General features: G+C 46.9%; 1 protein-coding gene across 7 annotated transcripts in view; it reads left to right on the top strand.

The window, feature by feature from the left end:
- The window catches only part of ABLIM3 (actin binding LIM protein family member 3), a 142,491-nt gene that overhangs the window by 85,132 nt on the left and 32,839 nt on the right, over positions 1-24,520 (top strand). For all 7 annotated transcript variants that reach the window (XM_088838572.1, XM_088838571.1, XM_088838570.1 and 4 more), the window contains 2 exons: positions 7,717-7,804; positions 22,527-22,585. In XM_088838572.1, the coding sequence (XP_088694698.1) occupies positions 7,717-7,804; positions 22,527-22,585 (147 nt within the window). The remainder of the gene's footprint in view (positions 1-7,716; positions 7,805-22,526; positions 22,586-24,520) is intronic.

Below are 24,520 nucleotides of genomic sequence, written 5' to 3'. Positions count from 1 at the left end.
CCTGATACCAGGGCGAGGCGTCTGTAATTCACAGGACAGCAGGGGGTTGGGGAGAGGTCAAGCAGAAGTGACCTGCTTCGAGCTGCACCTTAGGGAGAATAACATGATGTGCACAGGCTAAATTTAAAGGAAAGAAACTGGAAGCGGGAGACCCGCAAGAAGACCTCGACCCCCCAAGGACTTGGGAAGTACAGGGGCAGTGGCAGGGTTAACCAGCCTGTCTACAACACTGTGGAAGTTGAATTCCAGTAGCTTTGCAACCATGGGGCCACTTGTAGATGCAGCCATCAAAGGAGAAGAGGCCAAAGGTTGAACCCAAGTGTCAAGCCCAGGTGAGAGGAAGTCTGGTGTTGCCATTGCAGAAGAGCAGATGGCAGGGAAAGACTGATCTGAGCAGAAACACATGAACTCCCTTTGGGAAGGAGTGTGGTTGAAATTCCAGGAAATTTTCAAGAGGACAATGAGAATATGGACCAGAGGTCAGGGACAAACCTCAGGCCTGGAGGGAACAGTCTCAAAAATGCTCAGATTTGAATAATAGCACACTGGGAGTCATCAGGATTTCTTAGAGAAGAGGGCTGAAGATAACATGGGGAGTGGCAGCTTCCAGGAGTGCAGAAGGAGACTGAGAAGTCAGGAAAAGAGGAGGAGCGCTAAGGGATGCAGGATTGGGTGAGATTGGGGAGGGGTGGTGAGAGGACAGAACTCCAGAAAAGATGGAAAGTAAATCAGAGTGTTGGGCAGATTCTGCAAGAGCAGTTAGTGATATGCAGGCTGAGAAAAAGCTGTGGGGTGTGGGACACGGTCACATTCAGGAGAACCACTTGTCAGGTCTGCAGAATTGTGGGCAGGGGCACCCACCAGTAGTGGGGGTCAGTGACCTGTTGTTGTTGTTGTCATGCAGACTTTCAGTCGTATCCAACTCTTTGCGACCCCACGGACTGCAGCATGCCAGGCTCCCCTGTCCTTTACCATCTCCCAGAGCTTGTTCAAACTCATGTCCACTGAGTCGGTGATGCCATCCAACCATCTCATCCTCTGTCGTCCTCTTCTCCTCCTGCCTTTAATCTTTCCCAGCATCTTTAACAGCATCATCTTTAGGATTTGAAATAGCTCAACTGGAATTCCATTACATCCACCAGCTTTGTTTGTAGTGATGCTTCCTAAGGCCCATTGACTTTGCACTCCAGGATGTCTGGCTCTAGGTGAGTGATCACACTATTGTGATTATCTGGGTCATGAAGATCTTTTTTGTATAATTCTTCTGTGTATTCTTGCCACCTCTTCTTAATATCTTCTGCTTCTGTTAGGTCCATACCATTTCTGTCCTTTGTTGAGCCCATCTTCGCATGAAATGTTCCCTTGGTATCTCTGATTTTCTTGAAGAGATCTCTAGTCTTTCCCATCCTATTGTTTTCCTTTATTTCTTTACATTGTTCACTTAGGAAGACTTTCTTATCTCTCTTTGCTATTCTTTGGAACTCTGTATTCAAATGGGTATATCTTTCCTTTTCTCCTTTGCCTTTCGTTTCTCTTCCTTTCTCAGCTATTTGTAAGGCCTCGGACAACCATTTTGCGTTTTTACATTTCTTTTTCTTGGGGCTGGTTTTGATTACAGCCTCCTGTACAATGTTACGAACCTCCATCCATAGTTCTTCAGGCAGTCTATCAGATCTCACCCCTTGAATCTATTTGTCAGTTCCACTGTGTGATCATAAGGGATTTGATTCAGGTCATGCTTGAATGGCCTAGTGGTTTTCCCTACTTTCTTCAATTTCAGTCTGAATTTTTCAATAAGAAGTTCATGATCTGAGCTACAGTCAGCTCTGGTCTTGTTTTTTGCTGCCTGCATAGAGTGTCTCCATCTTTGGCTGCAAAGAATATAAACAGTCTGATTTTGGTATTGACCATCTGGTGATGTCTATATGTAGAGGTAGAGTTGTCTCTTGTGTTGTTGGAAGAGGATGTTTGCTATGACCAGTGCGTTCTCTTAGCAAAACTCTGTTAGCCTTTGCCCTGCTTTATTTTGTACTCCAAGGCCAAACTTGCCTGTTACCCCTTAACTACCTACTTTTGCCTTCCAGTCCCCTAAGATGAAAAGGACATATTTTTTTGGTGTTAATTCTAGAAGGTCTTGTAGGTTGTCATAGAACTGTTCAACTTCAGCTTCTTTGGCACTAGTGGTTGGGGCATAGGCTTGGATTACTGTAATATTGAATGGTTTGCCTTGGAAACAAACAGAGATCATTCTGTCATTTTTGAGATTGCACCCAAGTACTGCATTTCGGACTCTTTTGTTGACTGTGAGGGCTACTCCAATCCTTTTAAGGGAGTCTTGCCCACAGTAGTAGATACAATGGTCATCTGAATTAAATATGCCCATTCCAGTCCATTTTAGTTCACTGATTCCTAAAATGTCAATGCTCACTTTTGCCAATGTACCTTGATCATGGATCTAACATTCCAGGTTCCTATGCAATGTTTTTCTTTACAGCATCAGACTTTACTTTCACCACCAGGCACATCCATATGTCATTGGCATATGTCATTGAGAAATCATAAAAGCAGACTTTTTCCAGAAGGGAGAGACTTGTTACACACAGGGCCAGAGCCTCAGACGGGAATTTGTCCCAGCATCTCCAGGCTGCTCTGAAATCATGTCAGCACCTGTCTTTCCCCCCAGTGTTACTCTCATTCAGCATTGTTGGAGCCCCCTCTTCTTGGGCAGCTCTTGTGACTGGGTTTCCATTGATTCCGATTGTATGAGGCTCCATTAGCATCTTGGATGTATTGATTTTTTTTTTTTCTTATATCTGGAAGAGACTTTTAGCAGTCAACTAGTTCACCCTCCTTGCTTAACGGATGAGAAAAGTGAGCCCTGAGACATGTGGTTCTTTCCAAAGTCATTTGCTGTATTTCTGGTAAAGACAGAGCTGATACCTAGGACTCCAGCCTCCTGTATTCCACACCAATGCCCACAGCTCTCAGTTCTCCAGGGCCATTGACACGGTGGGATGTCGAGAAAACACACAGTTGGAGTTAAGCAGACTTGAATTCAAGTTTCATCTCTTCTAGCCATGAAACCAAGCAAATCACTTTCTTTGAGTCTTAGAGTCTTTATCTATCAATGGAGATTACTACTATTATTTAACTCTTAGTAGATGGAGAAGGCAATGGCACCCCACTCCAGTACTCTTGCCTGGAAAATCCCATGGACGGAGGAGCCTGGTAGGCTGCAGTCTATGGGGTCGCTAAGAGTTGGACATGACTGAGCGACTTCGCTTTCACTTTTCACTTTCATGGATTGAAGAAGGAAACGGCAACCCACTCCACTGTTCTTGCCTGGAGAATTCCAGGGACGGAGGAGCCTGGTGGGATGCTGTCTATGGGGTCGCACAGAGTCGAACACTACTGAAGTGACTTAGCAGCAGCAGCAGCAGCAGATATGCCAGTGTGAAATCATGGAAAATATATATAATAGTTTCTGCCCCTGGTTCCTGGCACAGAGCTCCTAAAACCCTTGTAATTTCCTAAGTGATAAGAACATTAGGAGCATATTTTCTAACATTTGATTTTTGACCTCAGTTCCTGAACATAGAACTCCTAAACCCCTCAGAAATTTCTGAGTGATGGGAACATCTTTTGTTCTAATGAGGCGACTCATGGGCAGAGGCCGGTCACCATGATTAGAAGCTTGAAACTTTCAGCCCCAACTCCCATTCTCTGGGAAGGGGAGAGGGCCTATAATTTGAGTTAATGATGGACCCTGTCGATGCAAGGAAGCCTCTGTGAATATCCTGCGAGTACAGGGTTCAAAGAGTGTCCAGATAGGTAAACACCCGAGGTTCTGGGAGAGTGGTACACAGCAAGAGGGCATGGATGCCCCCTGCTCCTCCCCATATACCATGAGCCTCTTCTGTCTGAATGTTCATCTCTATCATTTTATAACAAACCAGTATAACATAACTGTTTCTTGAGTTCTGTGAGCCATTACAGCAAATTAATAAACCCTAGTTGGGGGTCATAGGAACCCCAGTTTAATGCTGGTCAGTCAGAAACAGGTGACAACCTGGAACTTAATGACTGTTATCTAAATTGGGGTTGGGGGAAACAGTGTTGTGGGGGAGACAGGTCTGAGCCCTTAACCTGTGGGATCTGGCTGTTATGTAAATTGGGGTTTGGGGAGACAGTGTTGTGGGTCTGAGCCCTTAACCTGTGGGGTCTGACACTCTGTCCAGGTAGAGTATCAGAATCAGTTAAATTACAGGATACTCAGCTGGTGTCACAGAGAATTTCTTGGTGTGGGAGAGGAAAAAACCCCACACATCTGGTGTCAGAAGTATGAGTGTGGTTGTAGTCTGAGAGTAAGGGACAAACACAGGAGTGTGTTTTCCTTTATAGCTAGTCAGGACTCTCTTGGTTTCAAATACAGAAACTATACTCAGAAACTACCTCAAACCAAAGAGGAAATTTATCAACTCCCATAGTGAAAAACCCAGGAGTAGTCCTTGGTTCAGGCACAGCTTGGATCCAGCACTCACACAAATGTGTTTGAATATCTTGCCCTCTTTCTTCTGGTTTGGCTTTATTCTCTCTCCTCTATGATGGGGAAATCAGACACCAGTCACTCTAGGCTTCCACCATGTCAATCAGCATTTCCAGTGGAAGGAGAGCTTTCTCTTTCCTAATAGCTCAGCAAGCATCCTGGGACTGGCTCTCACTGGAGAACCTCAGGCCCATCTTCAAACCAGTCACTGTGACCATAGAGCTGGAATAACCACATGGATTGACATGGGGAACGGGTAGTCATTCCCACCCAGGAAAAGCTTGATGCTGTTTCTGAAGGAAGGAGGAAGGCTGTTGGCCAGACTGAAACAACAGCCTCCTGCTATGGGCCCCAGTATGTTTCTGGGTACACAGTAGGCACTTAATTAAATTCCATGTCCCCTTCCCACCCCAGGCCACCCCACAATCCCTTCCTCAGTGAAAAAACTCAGCATGCTGAGCACTGACCACACTCCTTTCTTGATGGTCTGTGTCCTTGCTGGGGAGAATCATAGCCCTGGGGTCCTATGCTGCCTGCCTCACATTGCTTGCGGTTCTCAGTCCTTGCCAAGAGGGCCCATTTTCCAGCTACTGATTCTTTATCCTGAACACTACGTTCTGGACTTTGGCTTGTTAACAGAATGTCTCATCTTATCCCCCTGACTGTTTCCCCTTGTGCTGGCACCGGCGGCTGTGTGGCCTCCCTCCCGCTTCCTCAGGTGGCTTCTGTGCAGAGTTTCTGAGACGTGCACAGAACCTCTTTTGGCTCGAGCAGGGTTCTGGGGTGTGACATTTAGGAAGGTGCCAGCTTCAGTTTAACCAACCCACTGTTGCCATTCTAGAAACAGATCTATAATTGAAATGATAAAGAAACACAGAGTAGGAAGAGACTACTAATTAAAACAATTATCCCTGTCATGGTATGGGAGAATCAGTCCCACGACATCTCAGCTTGGGAAAATAGCAGGTCCTTCCAGAGTTTGAACACAGTTTGCTTGGGTGACGATAAGGACATTCTCTCATTAGTTGGAGCCATGCAAACAACCAAGACTGCAAAAAAAAAAAAAAGGGATTTGGGGTTTTTTTCTTTTTTAAAAAGCCTGCCCTTTCCATACTTTTGCTTAATTTTTAGAATAAATCAAGTATCTCCCAAATAGATAAACCCACGCCCAACTACCCCCTCCAACACACACACAAGATTTGGGGATAAGCCTTCAGCATTATGCAATTATAATACAATATTTTTAAGATTTTTTTTTTTATATGGGCCATTTGTAAAGTCTTTATTGAATTTGTTACAGTTTTGCTTCTGCTCTTATATTTTGACTTTTTGGCTGTGAAATCTTAGCTACCTGACCAGGCATGGAACTCAAACCCACACCCACCCCCTCCCTTACATTGGAAGGCAAAGCCTTAACCAATGATGGCCAGAAGTCCCTACAATTTTTGAATTGGAAGGAACCTATTAGCATCAGACCAAGTGATGGCTGGGGAGGGGTCCTTTAACAATACCCCAGTATTCATCAACTTCCCCCAGGCGTATACCCCCAAAAGGGAGGATGAGTTGGTTGGATGGCATCGCTGCCTCAGTGAACATGAACTTGAGTGAACTCCAGAAGATGGTGAGGGACTGGGAGGCCTGACATGCTACAGTCCGTGGGGTCGCAAAGAGTCGGACACAACTTAGCGACTGAACAACAGCAACAACATATCCCCCCAAAAAACTTTGCCCTAACCTGAAACATACACCTTCAAAATGAGCCCCACCTTCCAACCCCATTGCTGCCTGAAGCTCCTCCATACAGTAGTTCTCGAGCCACCAGGGAAGGGGCCTCATGGGTCAGGTCCGCTCGGTTAGGCTGTGGTGTAAGGACTGTCTGCCCTCCAGGAAGCAACTCCCACATGGCTACTGGCTTCCGGTGGGACCTTGAGTCACAACCTTCTCCGAGGCACTTTCTTCCACCTAGAAAGGAGTTCTCAGCTTCAGATCATTTCCATTTTTACTTGAAACAATGCGTAGGGAAACAAAGTGGGAATAGGGAACGCCAGATTGGGGCAGAGGCTCCCAAGCACAGTAGTTATGGGACTGGCCTGGGGGTCAGAGACTTCCCCACAGATCCTGGCTTTGTGGGTCTCATTTGTCCAGTGAGCCCCCAAAATGTGTCTGTCCTGTGCCCTCTCACCATTTTTGCCATGCCTATGAGCCTCATGTATTCATTATTCAGTTCAGTTCAGTTCAGTCGCTCAGTCGTGTCCAACTCTCCGCAACCCCATGAATCACAGCCCGCCAGGCCTCCCTGTCCATCACCAACTCCCGGAGTTCACTCAAAGTCATGTCCATCAAGTCAGTGATGCCATCCAGCCATCTCATTCTCTGTTGTCCCCTTCTCCTCCCGCCCCCAATCCTTCCCAGCATCAGAGACTTTTCCATGAGTCAGCTCATCTCATGAGGTGGCCAAAGTATTGGAGTTTCTTACCTAGTGCTTTATCTTATCTTCAAGTTGGCTCTCTTGCAAAGAGAAAACTTGTGTGACATGACAGGAAAACCAGGATCACTTGCCATGTTGCCAGTAACTAAAAAATGGTGTTCTAGTGGAGGCTTCAAGAGTCTTACCTATTCTCATTCCTTAAAAGGTAGATTAGTAAGGTTTGGATAGATGTTATCCTCTGGACCAAACTGATATTTTCTCCTTGAAAAAAAATCAAAAGAATAGATAGAGGATTGAAAAGGAAATCTTTCTCTCTCTCTTTTTTTCCCCATGAATTCAGTGTTATTAAACCTGAGGATCCCTTTAAAACATGTCTTGAACCACTGGCAGTAAGGGCCCATTGTTGGGGAAATGCTGAGATGTCCTCAAAGTAAGACTGTTTTCTCATCAGGAAATAAGGCAGTAGGACCAGAGGCCTCCAAATGACCCTTCCGTTGCTGGAATAGATGTGACGGTGTCCAGGCAGGTCCGCTGAAAGCTTTCAGATGCCCGTGGTATGGAATCACCAAGCTTCTGGCAAATGTTTAGATTGTTCTGGGGGACTCCCTTGGGTAGATCCCAGCCAGCCTCAGGGCCATGAAGATGCTGTTGACACTGTGAGTCAGGAAACGTTCAGACTCGACCTGCCCTGCTGGACGGCGGCCACAGCACTGACCTCCTCTCTTACCTTTTGTTCCCGTAGGCGGGAGGGAAGCACTATCACCCCACCTGCGCCAGATGTGTGCGCTGCCACCAGATGTTCACCGAGGGGGAGGAGATGTACCTCACAGGTAAGCAAACCTGACCCTCAGGGAGGCGCTCCTCTCTGCTTAGGACTGGAAGGGAGATGGAGCCTCCTTCAGTCCCAGCACTGTCTGTGCTGTCAGCTTGTCCTCAACACTGTGATTAATTCGCCCCTCTCTGGGTGGTTCAGGAAAGTTGCCGGTGTGGCTAATGTGAAGTGACATGTAATCTGCCTTCCGTCCCGGCGCACCTCCCCCGGCTGCTCGGCTGGCCCGCTTCCCTGGCAGTTCTCTCTGAGCACACTCTGCCTCGAGGTGGGAGGTTGAGCTCCTTCGGGCCAAGGGGTCAGAGAACAGGAGGATGACGGGGCTGCAGAGTGTCTGCACCATCACAGCGCCTACCGCCACCTCCCTCTCCCACCCCTCCCTCCACATCTCAGAGCATCACACCCGGCCACTGCCTGGTCGCCCCTCTCAGGAAAGACCAAAAGGAATGCACGGGAACCAAGAGTCACCAAAAAGCTGATCAGAGCTGCTTTTCCTCTGCCACTTCCCAGGGTCCAGCCCTCTAGCCCCAGGATTCCTGCTCCAGTCTCCTAATTAGTCTCCAGGCACTGCTCAGTCCTCCATCCTCTGCCCAGTCCATCATTCTCAGGCATCAGTGTTCTCGGCAGAGCCCTGTTGAGGGCTCTCTGGGAGACCTCTGGGCCCACTAGTTAGATGCAAACACTTCAGCCTAGTATTTAAGACACTCTCAGTGAGGACTCCATCTGCCTTGAACAAACTCAACACTTCAGCTTGCCAGAGCCAACTTGCAACCATTCCTTCATCCATTCAAAAACTCCCAGATGCCTACCAGGTGCAGACTCTGAAGGGGCCACAGTGAGTTCCAACCCTATACCCATGGCTCTGATGTCCACGGGGCAGGTGGGCCGTGGTCAGTAGTCACGCGGAAAACTGTCAACTGTGATGAGCTATACGGAGGAAAGGCGTGTGAACTGTGAGGGCACGTGATGGGGTGGGGAGGGGTGGCTGGGAGGGTCCCTGATGCGGGGCCGGGGTTCCAAGGAGGAGTGAGCGTTCCCTGGGCACAGAGGGGAGGGATGGAGCTAGCCAACCTCAGGGCACAGAGCCTGCTGGCCTCCTGGTTGGCAGTGGAGGTGCGGGAGGCAGGGTAAAGAAGTAGCAAGTGTGGGAGACCGGGAGGCGCCAGTGTGGCCAGGGTGCAGCAGCAGGTGAGAGATGAGGGCAGGACAGGCCGCTGCTGCTGCTGCTAAGTCGCTGCAGTTGTGTCCGACTCTGCGCGACACCACAGACAGCAGCCCACCAGTCTCCCCCGTCCCTGGGATTCTCCAGGCAAGAATACTGGAGTGGGGTGCCATTGCCTTCTCCGCGGGACAGGCTAGGCTGGGCCTTCTGGCAGGGACGGTATTCACCCTCGAATGATCCCATGGTCCTGGTGCCTCCAAGTAGCCACTCTTCACTCGCAGGCCTCCTGGACCACCAGGCCTCTGTGCCTTCCTTTGGAGCTCCTAGCATTATAGCTCAAGTTACAGGCATTGCCCACTTCTAAAGCCCCCCAGGTGTCCCCAGCCCCCACCCAAGCTCGCTAGTCCCCCCCTCCCTGAACCCCCTGAGCCCTCTGTTTGCACCGGGTCCCTCCAGCCTGCACTGAGCCATTGGCCGCCTCCCTGAGAACCTTGCCTCTGACATTGGCTCCTCAGCCCTGGCATTGACCCCCGTGCGCTCACTCGACTGGTGATCGCTTTTGGCTGAATTTCTGTGCTAGCCATCTGCAGATGTTTGAATCGTCATCTTGGGGAGGGCATTTCTTTGGGAAACACCTTCCTCCTGGTTTCCTTGCAAGGCAAATGGAAGGTCAGAAAGGCTATTATGAGGAGCATAGCTTCTTCTCAAGCTTGTCCAAGCCACACATGCCCATACCAGGAGTTGCCTCAAGATGTAATGAATCCCCTTTGCCTCTAGCTGGTTTCTAAACCTCAGCACTGTTGACATATGGGGCCAGATCATTCTTTGGTGTGGAGACTGCCCTGTTTATTTCAGGATGTTCAGTAGCGTCCCTGGCCTCTGCCCACTAAATGCATAATGTACATCTTCTTGTTGTGACAACCAAAAATATCTCAGACATTGCCCCAGGAGGCATAATCAACCTGGGTTGAGAACCACTAGCCCAGAGCTATTCAGCAGAATCTCATACCATCTGCTAGGAAAGCTGAAACATGGTTTCCTGTTTTGGACTGGGCAAGGGGACCGTCTCTAAGATACTTTGACCCTACAACCACTGACTTGTATGTACAGTCATACAGTGTTAGAGGTGAATAGACCCCAGGAGTCACTCTAGACTGTGAAGTAGCAGTCCTCATTGTATAGAAGGGAAAAGTGAGCCCCAGAAAGAAGAAGAGATTTGCATGAGAACTTGCCGGTACAGGGGCAAAGGTGGGGAACCTGGCCTTATGACTTGCACCCCAGAGCTCTCCCCATCTTTCCTCCTGAGACCCAGGCCCTGAATGCTACTCAGGTCCCTGCAGAGACTAGGTTTCCCCTTTCCAGAAGCACTGATCTCTCAGTGCCTGGGTCCCTATGTGGTTCTTACTGCAGTACCCCGTGTTATGTGATGGGAAGCCCATGTGAGTCTCAGCACACTGCATGGTATCTTCATGGGCCCTGAGAATCTAGACTTTATACTTTGTTTGAAAGTTTGCTGCATGGTATTCCCTTCCCCAGAGGATGAGGTGGTTGGATGGTATCACTGACTCAATGGACATGAGTTTGATCAAACTCTAGGAGGTAGTGAAGGACAGGGAAGCCTGGCATGCTGCAGTCTAAGGGGTCGCAAAGAGTTGGACTCAACTTAGCAACTGAACAACAAATTCCTCACACCCTTCTCTGGTGAAGCCCTTTGCTAGTATTGAAACTGTCCTCATGTTCATATCACTGGAATTAAGATCTCTCCCTTCCTGTCTGAATTCCCAATGCTGATATTTGCCCATCTGGTGCTTTGAATCCTGGCTCTGCTGTTTAGTATGTTTTTTACCTCTTTACTCTCTAAACCCTTATTTCCTAGACTGTAAAAGGAGGTCATAACAGTTGCTATAATATAGCGTATAGTAAGATCCATGGCCAACAAAGGTCCGTCTAGTCAAGGCTATGGTTTTTCCCGTGGTCATGTATGGATGTGAGAGTTGGACTGTGAAGAAAGCTGATCGCCGAAGAATTGATGCTTTTGAACTGTGGTGTTGGAGAAGACTCTTGAGAGTCCCTTGTACCGCAAGGAGATCCAACCAGTCCATTCTAAGGGAGATGGATCCTGGGTGTTCATTGGAAGGACTGATGCTAAAGCTGAAACTGCAGTACTTTGGCCACCTCATGCGACGAGTTGACTCACTGGAAAAGACTCTGATGCTGGGAAGGGTTGAGGGCAGGAGGAGAAGGGGACGACGGAGAATGAGATGGCTGGATGGCATCACCGACTCTGTGGACATGAGTTTGGGTGAACTCCGGGAGTTGGTGATGGACAGGGAGGCCTGGTGTGCTGTGATTCATGGGGTCGCGGAGAGTCGGACATGACTGAGCGACTGAACTGAACTGAACTGAAGATCCATGGACTTCCCTGGTGGCCCAATGGTAAAGAATCTGCCTGCCAATGCAGGAGACGTGGGTTCGATCATTGGGTCAGGAAAATCACCTGGAGAAGGAAATGGCAACCCACTCCAGTGTTGTTGCCTGGGAGAAACCATGGACAGAGGAGCCTGGCAGACTACAGTGCATGGGCTCACAAGAGTCGAACATGACTTAAGGACTAAACCACCACAGCCAAGGTCCTTACATGCAGGAAGCTCTTAGTTCCCTCCTGTAGCCGATACCTATTGAGCACCGCCTATGTATCCAGTGCTGTTCTCACAACTGGAGATGTGGCCGTAACCAAGTCCCCTGCCCTCCTGGAGCTTACATCCTCGTGTTCCAGTATCTTCCAAGCCCTGCTTTAGACCAGAACTTCACAGATTGCTGAAAGAGTTAAGTGATGAAGTGAGTAGCTTTGTGATCAGGAGAGAGAATGCACAATTGTCTCCAGGAGGTGGAGATATTCTTGGTGATAAAGAAGGGTTTGTCACCCTCCTCCTTAATTATCCCCTTCCCTACTCCCCTGGCTCCTGGGAGAGTGGGAGTAATTGCAGGGCGTTCAGGGACCCGCCTCGAGGGATGCTGAGTGATCCTGGAATGAGGGGGTCCGGGCCATCCACTGCTGGAGTCCTGCTGACTTGGGCTATGGGCATCTCAGAGGTGGCAGCCACCAGGGGCTTCTGCTTCACTGGGAACTGGGCTTGTGATTGCCTTAGACACCCTCCCCGGGCAGGGTAACAAGACTCAAAATGATCTTTTCCAGAAATGGCAAGAACACTGTCCTCCCAGGCAGCACAGGAGTGGTGGGGACCAGTTCGGAAGACTCCTGGGTCCAGGCATCAGCACTTCTGCTAAGGAGCTGTGACCTTGAGAATAACTTCCTTGTCTGAGGTCTCTTCCTTCACCTGTAAAATGAGGAAGTGGTCACTGTCTTTCATTCAAACATTCACACTGAGGTCATGCTCGTGCCAGGCTCTCTGTTATGTGCTGGGCACCCAGAGATGAACGAGGCAGGGTGCTGGCTTCAGTGGTGGAGTTTGCTATCAGGAGCGGGAGACTGACTTAATCAAACAGAAGTGCAAACATTGGGGGACAAGCTGTGATAAGACTGTGAAGGGGAAGCTTGGAAATAACTGGAGTGTGTTATTAGTCTCCTCATCTAGTCTAGGAGGTCTGGCGAAGCTCTGCTGATGAAGGGAACTTTCAAGCCCACATCTTGATGTTGAGTAGGAGGTGGGAGGGTGCAGACGGGAGGGAAGAGTGTGGAGGCAGAGAGAACAGCAGGTGCAAAGGCCCAAATGGGAGGAAGCTTTATGTGGCGGAGAAACCGAGGCAGGCCCACCTACCCCGTGCGCAGGGAGCAAGTGGGGGCCTCCAGAATATTAAAGGGCAGGGTGAATGTGAGGATGCTAAGTGCCCCATAAAACAGTGTGCTCATGAGAGGGTGGGTTAGGAAGCCTGCAAAGCTTATAAACCCAGTCTTTTCGTCCCCCATGGCAGGACACACTATGTTACTGGCAACCATGTTACTCAGGAGGACATTTGGGTCAGTTTGTTTGTGTTTTAATTACTGTGTGATGGCTTTCTGATGGGCTCTAATTGGGAGAGGTCTGACATCTGTCTAGATAAGAACTTCCGGGGCCCCAGGAGACAAGAGCAAGTTTTCTTTTATTTGTTGCATGTTCTGTTGTGCATTCATCTTTTAAGTTTTTTTGTAAAGATGCCAGATTTCTAATCTGTTTGTTGTCCAAACCCTTCATTTGGGCTTCACCAAGAAATTAGGTCACTGGTTTTGCCCAGCAAATTTTTGCCAAAATGCTGCGGGTTATGGGCAAAACTTATACAAATATCACAAAAGTTGCATACAGTTGCTAAGGTCAGTGGGAGTTTTTCTAAACCCAAAATGTGGCTCGTGAGATAGATTTTGCTCTTGTTCTTGTGCCTGTGCCCCAGAAAAAGGAAAGATGGGCCTTTTTCTCTCCTTCTGTCTGCACTAAATGCTTTCCTTTTCTGAGGACCTGAGACAGAGAATAACACTAGAAACATAGGATTTCAGCTGTATGTTTTTAAATAGGTCTCTGCTATCATTTGTATATTTAATTAAAGCACACCAGTCAGGAAATCACTTAAAAAATCCTAGGACAAATCTTGCTGCTAAGGAAAAATACTGTAACAAATCGTAGGTCCTAACAACAAAAAGAATAAATGCATCAGCTGATATTTGCTGAGCACTTACTGTGCGCCAGCACTTTTCTGAGTTTTAAATGCAGCATCTCATTTTATCCTTCAAACCCTGTGAATTGAAAGCCATTCATATCTTCAATTCAGAGAACAGGAAAGTTTAGAAAAGTTACATCTCTGAGCCAAGGTTAGCTAGCCTGTCTTGCTTTGTTCGAGGCATTTTTTCCCACTTATTATCAGAATTCTTAACCTGTGGTTCATAGTTGGCCTTTGAACTCAATAAACCCCCTGACATTGCTTGCCGGAGTTTGCTTATGGGTGGGTTTCTCTAAGGATAGGGTGTGTGACTTTTATCAAATTTTCAGAACTGTTTATGGCTCAAAGTAAAGTGAAAAAAGCTTTAGTTCTGTTTTAATGCAAATCCCAAACAGAGCCCTGAAAGCTTTGGTAATTACACCATACACTTCTCTTGGAAAACTGACTCTATTTCAGATTACTTTTTTTTTTTCCAGTTTAGATGATATAAGGTCCTGGTACGAGGAGGTGTGTCTTTCTGGCTCAGCTGGAGAAGCCTTTGATATTTAGCTGAGGCCTCATTTCCCTCTGACAAGTACCTCATAAGAGGTGCCCTGAGCTCATAGATTGTTCAAGAGAGGGCCGCCCATCATGATGGATGGTGGAACACCAGTCCTCTGTCATCATCTCCACATCTCATCAAGCCACACTTTAAAAAGCACTAATGAAACATTGGTTGCTATAATTTAGTAGTTTAGCAGTGTTATTTTAAATTGAATCTCTCTACTGACAGCTTAGGTTGTAGGAGTCATGCTTAAAAACTTTAAATCTTATGTTTCCCCAATCCTGCTACATAATTTTAGACTCTTCAAACATAGCCTAACTGTACTAAATTGATATTTCCTCAAGTCTGAGTCTTCGAAGCATATTTCATTTTAAATAGAGTACATTTTAATTCTTGATGAGCTGTAATTTTTTTTAGATGTTTAGGGTTACCAAACATCTTGAATCATATAGAAAATATTATAGCGTGGTAGTTTAAGACTTGTACGTGTATAGTCTGTTTCCGACTTGCTCCTTGCACCGCAAACTCGAGACGACGTGGCCATTTTTTTTGCCAGTTACATGTCACATCAACTTCACCAGCCAATTTGTCCATGTTGGTCAGAATTAGGTCTAGAGTAGCAATTTCCCTGGTTGCTTCCTCTATTTTTCTAGGAAACAAAATTGCCTGCTGGACAAGTCAAGAACTTGTCAGCTACTCGGGTTTTAGCTCAATGAGATGTTTTATTGGTGTGGACTTCTTAGGTGGCAGGAACTCAACTCGAATGACGTCAGGTGAAAGGAGACTGATGAGCTCACAAAACTTGGGAGTGTCCAGGAGCAGCCCAGCTGGGTTGAGGGGCCCACAGGAGGCAGCAGGTGGGTCTTCTCCCTGCTCCTTTTGTGGGTGGTCCCCTGTGCAGATCCAGGCTGACTGCCTCCCTATCAGGGGAAGGAGGGCATGGCCAGGTCCTGGGCACCGTGGGAACAGCGAGGCAGCATTTCCTGCCCGGTTCAGCAAGAAGCCCCAAAGTGATGCCAAGGAGCCTGACTCTGGGCGCGTGTGGACACTGGCAGGGAGACAGCAATAGGTGAGCAGGAAAAACATCTAAGCTCCCCAAACCTCTTCCCCTCTCTAAAAACACTGATAGCCACAGGCCCTATCTCACCAAGCTCTGGTGAGGATTAAATGAGCAAATGCACAGAAAAGCCTTCCCCTCAAACCTGCCACCACCAGCCCACCAGCCCAAGCTCGTGGTAAACACCCAGTCACGTCAAAAGGGCCATTTCCCCGAGCCATGACTAATAAATACTGGCAGCTGTTAATATTATCATCATTATCAATACCTAGCATAGGGCTCAGCGTATGTTCAGTTCAGTTCAGTTCAGTTGCTCAGTCGTGTCCGACTCTTTGCGGCCCAATGGACTGCAGCACACCAGGCTCCCTGTCCATCACCAACTCCCGGAGCTTACTCAAACTCACGTCCATCGAGTCGGTGATGCCATCCAGCCATCCCATTCTCTGTCGTCCCCATCTCCTCCTGCCCCCAATCCCTCCCAGCATCAGAGTCTTTTCCAGTGAGTCAACTCATCGCAAGAGGTGGCCAAAGTATTGGAGTTTTAGCTTTAGCATCAGTCCTTCCAATGAACACCCAGGATCGATCTCCCTTAGAATGGACTGGTTGGATCTCCTTGCAGTCCAAGAGACTCTCAAGAGTCTTCTCCAGCACCACAGTTCAAAAGCATCAATTCTTCGGCAATCAGCTTTCTTCACTGTCCAACTCTAACATCCATACAGCGTATGTTAGTGATCATTATTATTTTTTAATCAGTCACTGTTGTTGTAAAGTATGTAACATAAAGTCTGGCACAGGCAGTCTCAAAATACTACTTATAACAATAAGAATAATAAGACTACTTAGCACCTGACATAGACGAAACACTCAATACATTTGAATTGCAGTGCTAGCTATTATTATTGTTAGTATCCTGTGAATTATTGGGCACCTCCAGCTGCCCGTTCTCTTCTCCTTGTGCTGTCTGCTCTCCTCTGTGGTAACCAGCATCCTGGTGGCCAAGCACTTTCCTCCTTCAAACTTTTTATTAAGCTTCAGGCCTACTTGATCATGTCAAGTCCAGGCAAACTGGTCTTTTCCACTTCTCCCCAGTGCCCTCATCCCTGGGCACCAGCCCAGCCTTCCAGAAGGTGTGCTGGCCGCCAAACCAGGCTTCTGCTCAGTGACTACACCTGCCCAGCCAGCCCTCTGCTTGCTGCATGCCCCTCGCCCAGCCAGGCTCCAGCTCTGGGAGGAGGAGAGTAAACACCACCCACCCCCTGCAGGTCTCCCCATTACTCCCTTCCCCTCACCCTAACTAGATCCTGGCCAACAGGATTTGACAAAAAATAACAGCAGCCACAACTGACACTTATGTGATGCCTGCTCTTGACGGACACTGTTCTCAGTGCTCTACATGTTCAGTTCAGTTCAGTTGCTCAGTCGTGTCTGACTCTTTGAGACCCCATGAATCGCAGCACGCCAGGCCTCCCTGTCCATCACCAGCTCCCGGAACTCACTCAAACTCATGTCCATCGAGTCGGTGATGCCATCCAGCCGTCTCATCCTCAGTCGTCCCCTTGTCCTGTCCCCAATCCCTCCCAGCATCAGAGTCTTTCCCATATATTAACGCATTAATTCATACAGCAGATGTACAAGGCAGGTACTATAACCACCTCTATGTTCTAGATGGGAAAACTGAGGCACGGAGAGGTCACTGACCTGCTCCAGGCAATGAAACTAGTAAGTGTTATAACCAGGATTGAACCTTTGAGGAATATCACATTACATAATGTATAAACTGCCTCATACATGGTGAAGATTTCCCAGTGGCCAAGATTATAATGATGATATTGTTGTTATTGGGCTTCCCTGGTGGCTCAGAGAGTAAAGAGTCCACCTGCAGTGAGGGAGAGCTGGGTTCGACCCTGGATTGGGAAGATCATCTGGAGAAGAGAATGGCAACCCACTCCAGTATTCTTGCCTGGGAAATCCCACAGAGAGGAGCCTGGTGCGCTACAGTGGCAAAGAGTCACAAAGAGTCCAACACGACTGAGGAACTTTAACTCACTCACTCAATCATTATTACTACATGTCAAATTCAACAAAAGGGGTGACTCTCTGTTCTCCTCTTGCTAAGACTAGAACCCTTAGTAACAAGTGAACAGTGTCCTTTGATCTACAGAAGCATCCCCTAGTGGTGGGGGGAGTATTCACATACATAAAATTACCCATTTTCGAGTGAACACCTTAGTAGCTTTTGGTGCATTCACAATGCTGTGCATCCACTGCTTCAATCTAGTCCCAAAACATTGTCATCACCCCAAAAGAAACCCACAGCCATTAAGCAGTTGCTCCCTATTTTCCTTCCTCTGAGCCCCTGGCAGCCACCAGTCTGCTTTCTGTCTTCGGATGACATATTTGGGGTATTTCCTATAGCTGTGGCCTTTTGCATCTGGCTTCTTTCACTTAGCACAATGTTTTCCAGGTTCATCCACATTGCACCATGCATCAGTGTCTCCTTCCTTTTTTCCAGATGAGTAGTATTCGATTTTATGGATATGTCACACTTGTTTATCTGAGTGGGGATTTTAAAGGAGCCTTTCCAAGGTCCTAGCAAGGTTGTTTAACAGAAATAGTGGTTCTACCATAAAGGTGGAACTCAGAAACCCCACTTGTTACGATCCTAACAGTCTGGCTGGGATCAGGGGCTGAAATCTCAAATGCCTGCTTAAATGAGTGAGAAGGGCAGGGAAGCAGACAGCAGGGAGGGTCCCTGGCCTCCTGCAGGGTCTAAGCGCATTCACATGCAAGAATACTTTAAAACACTGTGATTGCCAAACAGAACCTTCAGGTGGGCCAGTTTCAGTCCCTGCAGGGCTTCCGGAAAACTGTGGCACCAGCTCCAGCTTTGGGTTTTATAAATCTCCACTAATGCAAAAAAAAAAAAAAAAAGATTTTGACAAATTGAATTTACAGGTCTGGCAGAGATGTGGGTTGGTTCCCAAACCTTAAATAAGCCAAAATGTTACAGGGGTGAGGTGTGTTGTAACCAGTCAGAGAGGCAAGACTGAATGCTGACTCTGCTAGGGATTCAGAACAGCCTTAATGCTCGGCTGAGGGACAGTTTTAGAGATTTAGATTTCTGACTCTGAGTCAGCTGAATCATAAATAGCTAATCTTTCACTTCCATAACTTTGCAGAATCTGGAATTGTGGGTGATAGAGGATGAGAGAGTGACTTGTGAAATCACTAGTCTAACAGTGTTGAAGTGTTGCAAGTTAGGAGTTCTGTCGGGTCATATCGGTTTATTTACCCCATGACATTCCAGGGGAACAGATTCGAAGTATTAACTGATAGTTAGCCTTGTGGTTCTCCAATTTAGAATAAAATTCACCTAGGGAGCTTGTTAAAACTGCAGATTCCCAGGCCCCTTCTAGAAAATTGACTTCAGGAACTGTTGGTGGCAGGGCGGGAGTGGTCGGGATTCTGCATTTCACCAAACTGCTGGACAGGTGGTCCGCAGGTCCCATTTTAAAGACTCTTGAGAGTCCCTTGGATTGCAAGGAAATCCAACCAGTCCATTCTGAAGGAGATCAGTCCTGGGTGTTCATTGAAAGGATTGATGCTAAAGCTGAAGCTCCAATACTTTGGCCACCTCATGCGAAGAGTTGACTCACTGGAAAAGACTCTGATGCTGGGAGGAATTGGGGGCAGGAGGAGAAGGGGACGACAGAGAATGAGATGGCTGGATGGCATCACCGACTCCATGGACATGAGTTTGAGTGAACTCCAGGAGTTGGTGATGGACAGGGAGGCTTGGCATGCTGTGATTCATGGGGTCACAGAGAGTCGGACATGACTGAGCGACTGAACTGGACTGAATCTACTAAATCTTACAGACACTCAATCTGGAATTGTAGCTGTCATATCAGAGTTTAGACTATACCAGTTGTCCAAATCTCTGAGTCCAGTTCAGAGAATTCACCTGGCCTAAAATAGAGTATCGTGTTTCTTTTGTTTCTTCATTCATTCAGTATTTATTAAGAATCTGTGGTCCCTTCAGGTTTGTCCGTAGATAAAACAAATGTGAATCCTGCTCTTTGCAGAACCTACATTCTGGTCCAGATTGTTGAATGGGGCAAATTAATTTTTTTCTCTGTACAGAGGTGCCTGTTAAGTTGGAAGCAGAATCTCTAAGGGTTTGGAAAGATAATAAACATCTATTAGGGTAACTACCACATGATGTGTCTCCTCAAAAATGTCCCTGCTGAGCAATTATATACCCAATGTGTGCTTGAATACTGCCAGGGACAGGAGGCTCACTCTCTGAGTGAACCCATTCAGTCTTTAAAGGTTAAATTTTCCTTCCCTGAAACTTCTGCCCTTAATACTTTTTTTTTTCAGTTTTTGAAAGTCTTTTAATTCATTTTTATGCAATTTTGAAAGGCTGTTTTCCATTTACAGTTGTTATGAAATATTGTCTCTATTCCCTGTGTTGTACAATACAACCTTGATCCTGTCTTATATCTAGTACCTTGTACCTCCCACTTCCCTGCCCTTAATCCTTGTTCTACTTCATAAGACTCACCGAGCAAGTTAATCTCCCTTCCCCTGGAGAGGCACTGAAATATTCAAAAGTCCTTTCCTCCTTTCTGTTGTGTCTGCTCTTCTCCGTGGAGAAGACCCTGCATTAAGGCCTAATTTTGGGTCCCCTCACCATCCTGGTCACCATTATCCTGTGGGCACGTATCAGTCTGTCTCTCTTTTTTAAAAAAATACAAAGATAGGCTCCAACCAGTCATTCCTTCATCTGGATCAGGTACTATTTTAGGAAGAGAGCTATTGACTGATGACATATGCAGACCATAATCTCACAGAGGCCTTTATGAACAAATCATCTTTTCTTACCTTCATTTATCTAAGTTGGTCACTAACCTCCAACAAATCCCTTCCTTTTATATATACATATATATGCTTGTTTGTTTGGCTGTGCCCAGTCTTGATTGCAGCACGTGATATTTAGTTCCCTGACCAGGGATCAAACCCGGGCCCCCTGCATTGGGAGCACAGAGTCTTCCTAGACCAGCAGGGAAGTCCCCCTTCCCTCTTTAACTTAAATGATATACTGCCAAAACCCAAACTTCTGATTTTTAAAAATTTCAAAAATTTTTTTAATTTTTAAAGATTATAACTATTTAATTACAGTTTATTTCTTCCTTTTCATCCCTCCCTCCCCCTTCACACACACACACCACTTATGAAAATCTGCTTTCCTGTATGCAGAATGCCGAAGCCAGTTTTGACTCGGCCTTATTTCAGAACAGATATGTCTGTGGCCTGGAGAGATCATCTAGTCTGACCTGTTGCCTCTGCGCTTCATTTCCCCCCGTGAGAACCTCCGTCTGACACTTTACCTTCCCTGTGCCTCTCTCACTTAATCTCATGACCTTCTGAGACATCTGTGTCCCCCTCATCCATTTCCTACAGTGACCTGTAACATGTGCTTCCTGCCAGAGCCACTGCAATAAACAACCCCTGGTGGATTCAGAGGCAACTCAGAGAGGACCCGGAAATGCTCTCTAATTATTCCCAAAGCTGGGGTCCCCACCCATCACTTGGTAGTGGACACACCCTAAGATCGCTGGCTCCAGCTGCAGACCCAGAGTCCCCCTACTGGGTTCCGAGAGCCATTGCACTTTGCATTGGGAGGAAATACACTCAAGAAGGCAATGGCAAGCCACTCCAGTACTATTGCCTAGAAAATCCCATGGATGGAGGAGCCTGGTAGGCTGCAGTCCGTGGGGTCGCTAAGGGTTGGACACGACTGAGCGACTTCACTTTCACTTTTCACTTTCACACATTGGAGAAGGAAATGGCAACCCACTCCATTGTTCTTGCCTGGAGAATCCCAGGGATGGGGGAGCCTGGTGGGCTTCCGTCTATGGGGTCACACAGAGTCGGACGCGACTGAAGTGACTTAGCAGCAGCAGCAGCAGAACCAACAAGGGAGCATCAGCAAGCAAATACCTGCAAACATCAGCAAACAAGAATCAGATCCCTATCTCTCAAGTGACAAAACTGGCCCTAGAATTCAAATTTTTGAGATGAAAATAACGTCTCAGACCCTCCAAAGCCCACCTCACTGTTACTCAGATGAAGAAACTGGGACAGAGCAGAGCCCAGACGGGCTGCTTACTTTGGGCCCCTCCTGTCTCCACCTCACTGATCACCCTTACACTACCCGCTGTCATTTACTCAGTATCCAGCCCTAGTGGTTCCAGGCAACAAACTGTAATGGAAAAGATATTCTAAAAACAAAGTGAGACAAACAAATGCCATCTGGGAGCTCAGGAATCTAGCCATTTGCTGGCTCCTTTCCTTTTAGGGTTGATTACAGGAACAGTGGCACCAGAGGGATAACATGTTCCTATTTTTCCTTCTAATCCAGGACACCTGTCCTTTCTTTGGGGAATGTGTGATATTTGGGGCTTCTCAACACGTGACTGGCCACCTGTTGCTCATGCCTTTCCAAATAGGCCTGTCCGGTCGGGGCCTGGCCAACTGGACCCCACACACACACACAAGAAAATATGGGCAGCCGAATATACTAGATTTGAGGAGTCTGAAGTCTCTCAGAATTTAGCAGATCAGGACTGCTCTGAAGCAGAATATGCATCATGACACCTCCTCTCCTTGAACGTGATAGCTCTGGTAGACTGTCCTAAGGTCTCTGAAGAGAGAGAGGAAGGCTGGCGTTCACACAGGCTGTCCCTTTATTTCACCTCCACTGCCATTCGTTCATTCGACAAATATTTATTGGCCACCTGCTATGTGTCACTCGCTGCCAATCATCTACTCATTGCCCCACAAACATGTACGGAGCCTCTGCTGAGAGCAAAACCCCATGCTGGATGCCGTGGGGGACCCAGTAATGAAGTACGCTCAGCTCCCACCCACAAGGATCTCTTAATTTAGTTGGGGTGATAAATCCACAAGCTACTGTGTTTTAAGGCCATATGTGCTGGTAATGATACAAAGAATGATGGATCACAGAGGAGAGCAAAGTCACTCGCAGCTGGCAGGTAAGAAGGTTCACAGGATGTCATATGAGATATGGACCTTGGGAAGGACGGGGTGTGGACAGGCAGAGAGAGTGTGTGGGTGGCTGGAGCGATGTTGCAGCTGAGATCCAGGAAGACCAAGGGGTCCTCCTGGCTGCTGTCGGGCACATGTGCTGACAGGGGAGTAAATGGAGGTGGGCATGGGGAGAAACCCAGGATTCTGGTGGGTGTGAAAGATCTGAAATTTTTATTATTTTCCTGGTCCCTTAGGTTCTGAGGTCTGGCACCCCATCTGCAAGCAGGCAGCCCGGGCAGAGAAGAAGTTAAAGGTGAGCAAAGGTGGTGATGATACCAAACCAGTTACTTCTAGTCCCAGGTTGGAGGCACTGCGCTTTACTGGAGAATCACTCCTTAGTGTGCACACTTCCAAACATGTGCCTGTATCCTTGGATTTCCTTAACAGTGACATCCACCTCATGGAGGTTTTGAAGGGATCGAGACATTGGATGTGAGAGCACTCTGAAAACTGTAAAGCACTGTATGAATGTGAGTTTTTCATGTTTCTGGGGCGAGGCTACACCCTTCTCATTACTCACCAGGATGGTGGCCTCTGTGAGGCACCGATGCCATGGTTTTTCCCCAGCCTAAGGTCATTCATTAATAATAGTGGTTAAAATTGTCACGGAAGTTGACAGTTTGCAAAGCGTCTTCACAGCCACCCTCTGATTTGATTTAATACCGCAGGGCAGATGGGTAAGGAATTGTATCTTTACTTTGCTTGTGAGAAATCCAGGGCCTTAAAGAGGGTGGTGACTGTCCCACAGTCACGCAGCCAGGCAGGAGCACAGCCAGCCTCCCCAGGCACACGCTGGAGCAGCTGAGGTCCTGTGTCCATCTGAGTGGCCGTGTGCTGATCCTAGGACTGCAGGAGGGGTGGGGCACAGCTCCCGAGTCCTTGATGCTGTGGAGGGGAGCCCTGGGGAGTGTGTTGGGGACCCTCGATGATCTCTAAAGTGTCTCTACACCCTGGTCCCCCGGGTGTAACTCGGCTGTTGGGACGCTATTAAAGTTACCTACTGTAATCTCAAATAAAAACGCACGTGTTCAATTTCTGACCAGCTGGTTAAACTATATCCTTTGCCATCTCGTCTGTTTCATTTATGAAAGAGCCGATTTATTGATGCAAATTTTTTGAGCTGTGAGTTTTTTACCCTATTCTTCCAAGGCCTCTCCTTTTTAAGGTGTAAGAAGACCTATTTGTCCTTTCCTTCCACAATTTCCTTCTCTTTGTTGGCGTTTCTCAAATTTCAGTTACCTGTCTACAAACCTGATGCTTTTTGCTATATCTGTGTACCACTTATATCATCATGTACTTCTTTTTTTCTTGAAATCACTTACTCCTTTTCAGTTAATCAAACTTATTTTAAAATAAGACTTTGTATCACCCAGTGGAAAATCAGTATTGCTTTCTATAAATAGAAGGTAACCCTAAAATAAATTCATTGAAAATGAAATATTTTGGAAGACTAACTCTAGAAATTTTAGCTAATCATGTTGCCGGTACTTTCTTTTTTCTTAAAAAAAAAAAAAAAAGGTGGGGGAGAGAGTCGGGGAACAGAATTAGCAATTGTTATTGAAATGTATTAGGACCAAATTAAGATTTCTTCCTTAATCTAACCAGGAGGATTGAAATAGAATTTTACATTTTATTCTCTCACTCTATGACTCAGTATTATCAAAATTTTTCCTAAATTCATATCCCCACAGACACAGTAGTCCATGATCTACAGTTTGGGAAGCAGTGCCGTGTAGTCCAACTTAGAATGCTTTAGGGGCTTCCCTAGTGGCTTTCACTTGTAGGATGAGAGATCCTGATCGGAATGTAGCTAACAGTCCTTAAGACAAGCCCCTCATTTCACAGATCAGGAATTCAAGATGCCTAAAATCACATAGTTTACCAGTGATCCTTGATTTCCAATTTGTTTACTATTTAACCGCTCTTGCTACCACTCTCTTAAACACATCAAAGATGAACACAGTGCTGTTCTGTTAAGGGAGCCATCAATCCATCATTGCCATTGTTCAGAGAAAGATATTTTAAGTTTCTCACTTAGGTTGATGTCATTTTCCAATGGGTACACTATAAAAAGAATCAGCATATTGTGCAAATTACACGGCATTTAACCTACCTTTCCATTTTGTATAAACAAACTGCTAAAGAATGAGGCTAGCCAGTTTTATCTATTTAAAGTAAATACATTATT

Source organism: Moschus berezovskii, chromosome 8 (assembly GCF_049115385.1).
Source record: "Moschus berezovskii isolate FMDL1 chromosome 8, NW_MosBer_1.0, whole genome shotgun sequence".
NCBI classification, from domain to species: domain Eukaryota; kingdom Metazoa; phylum Chordata; class Mammalia; order Artiodactyla; family Moschidae; genus Moschus; species Moschus berezovskii.
Note: the sequence above shows the minus strand (reverse complement) of the source record. Positions and strands in the feature narration are given on the sequence as shown.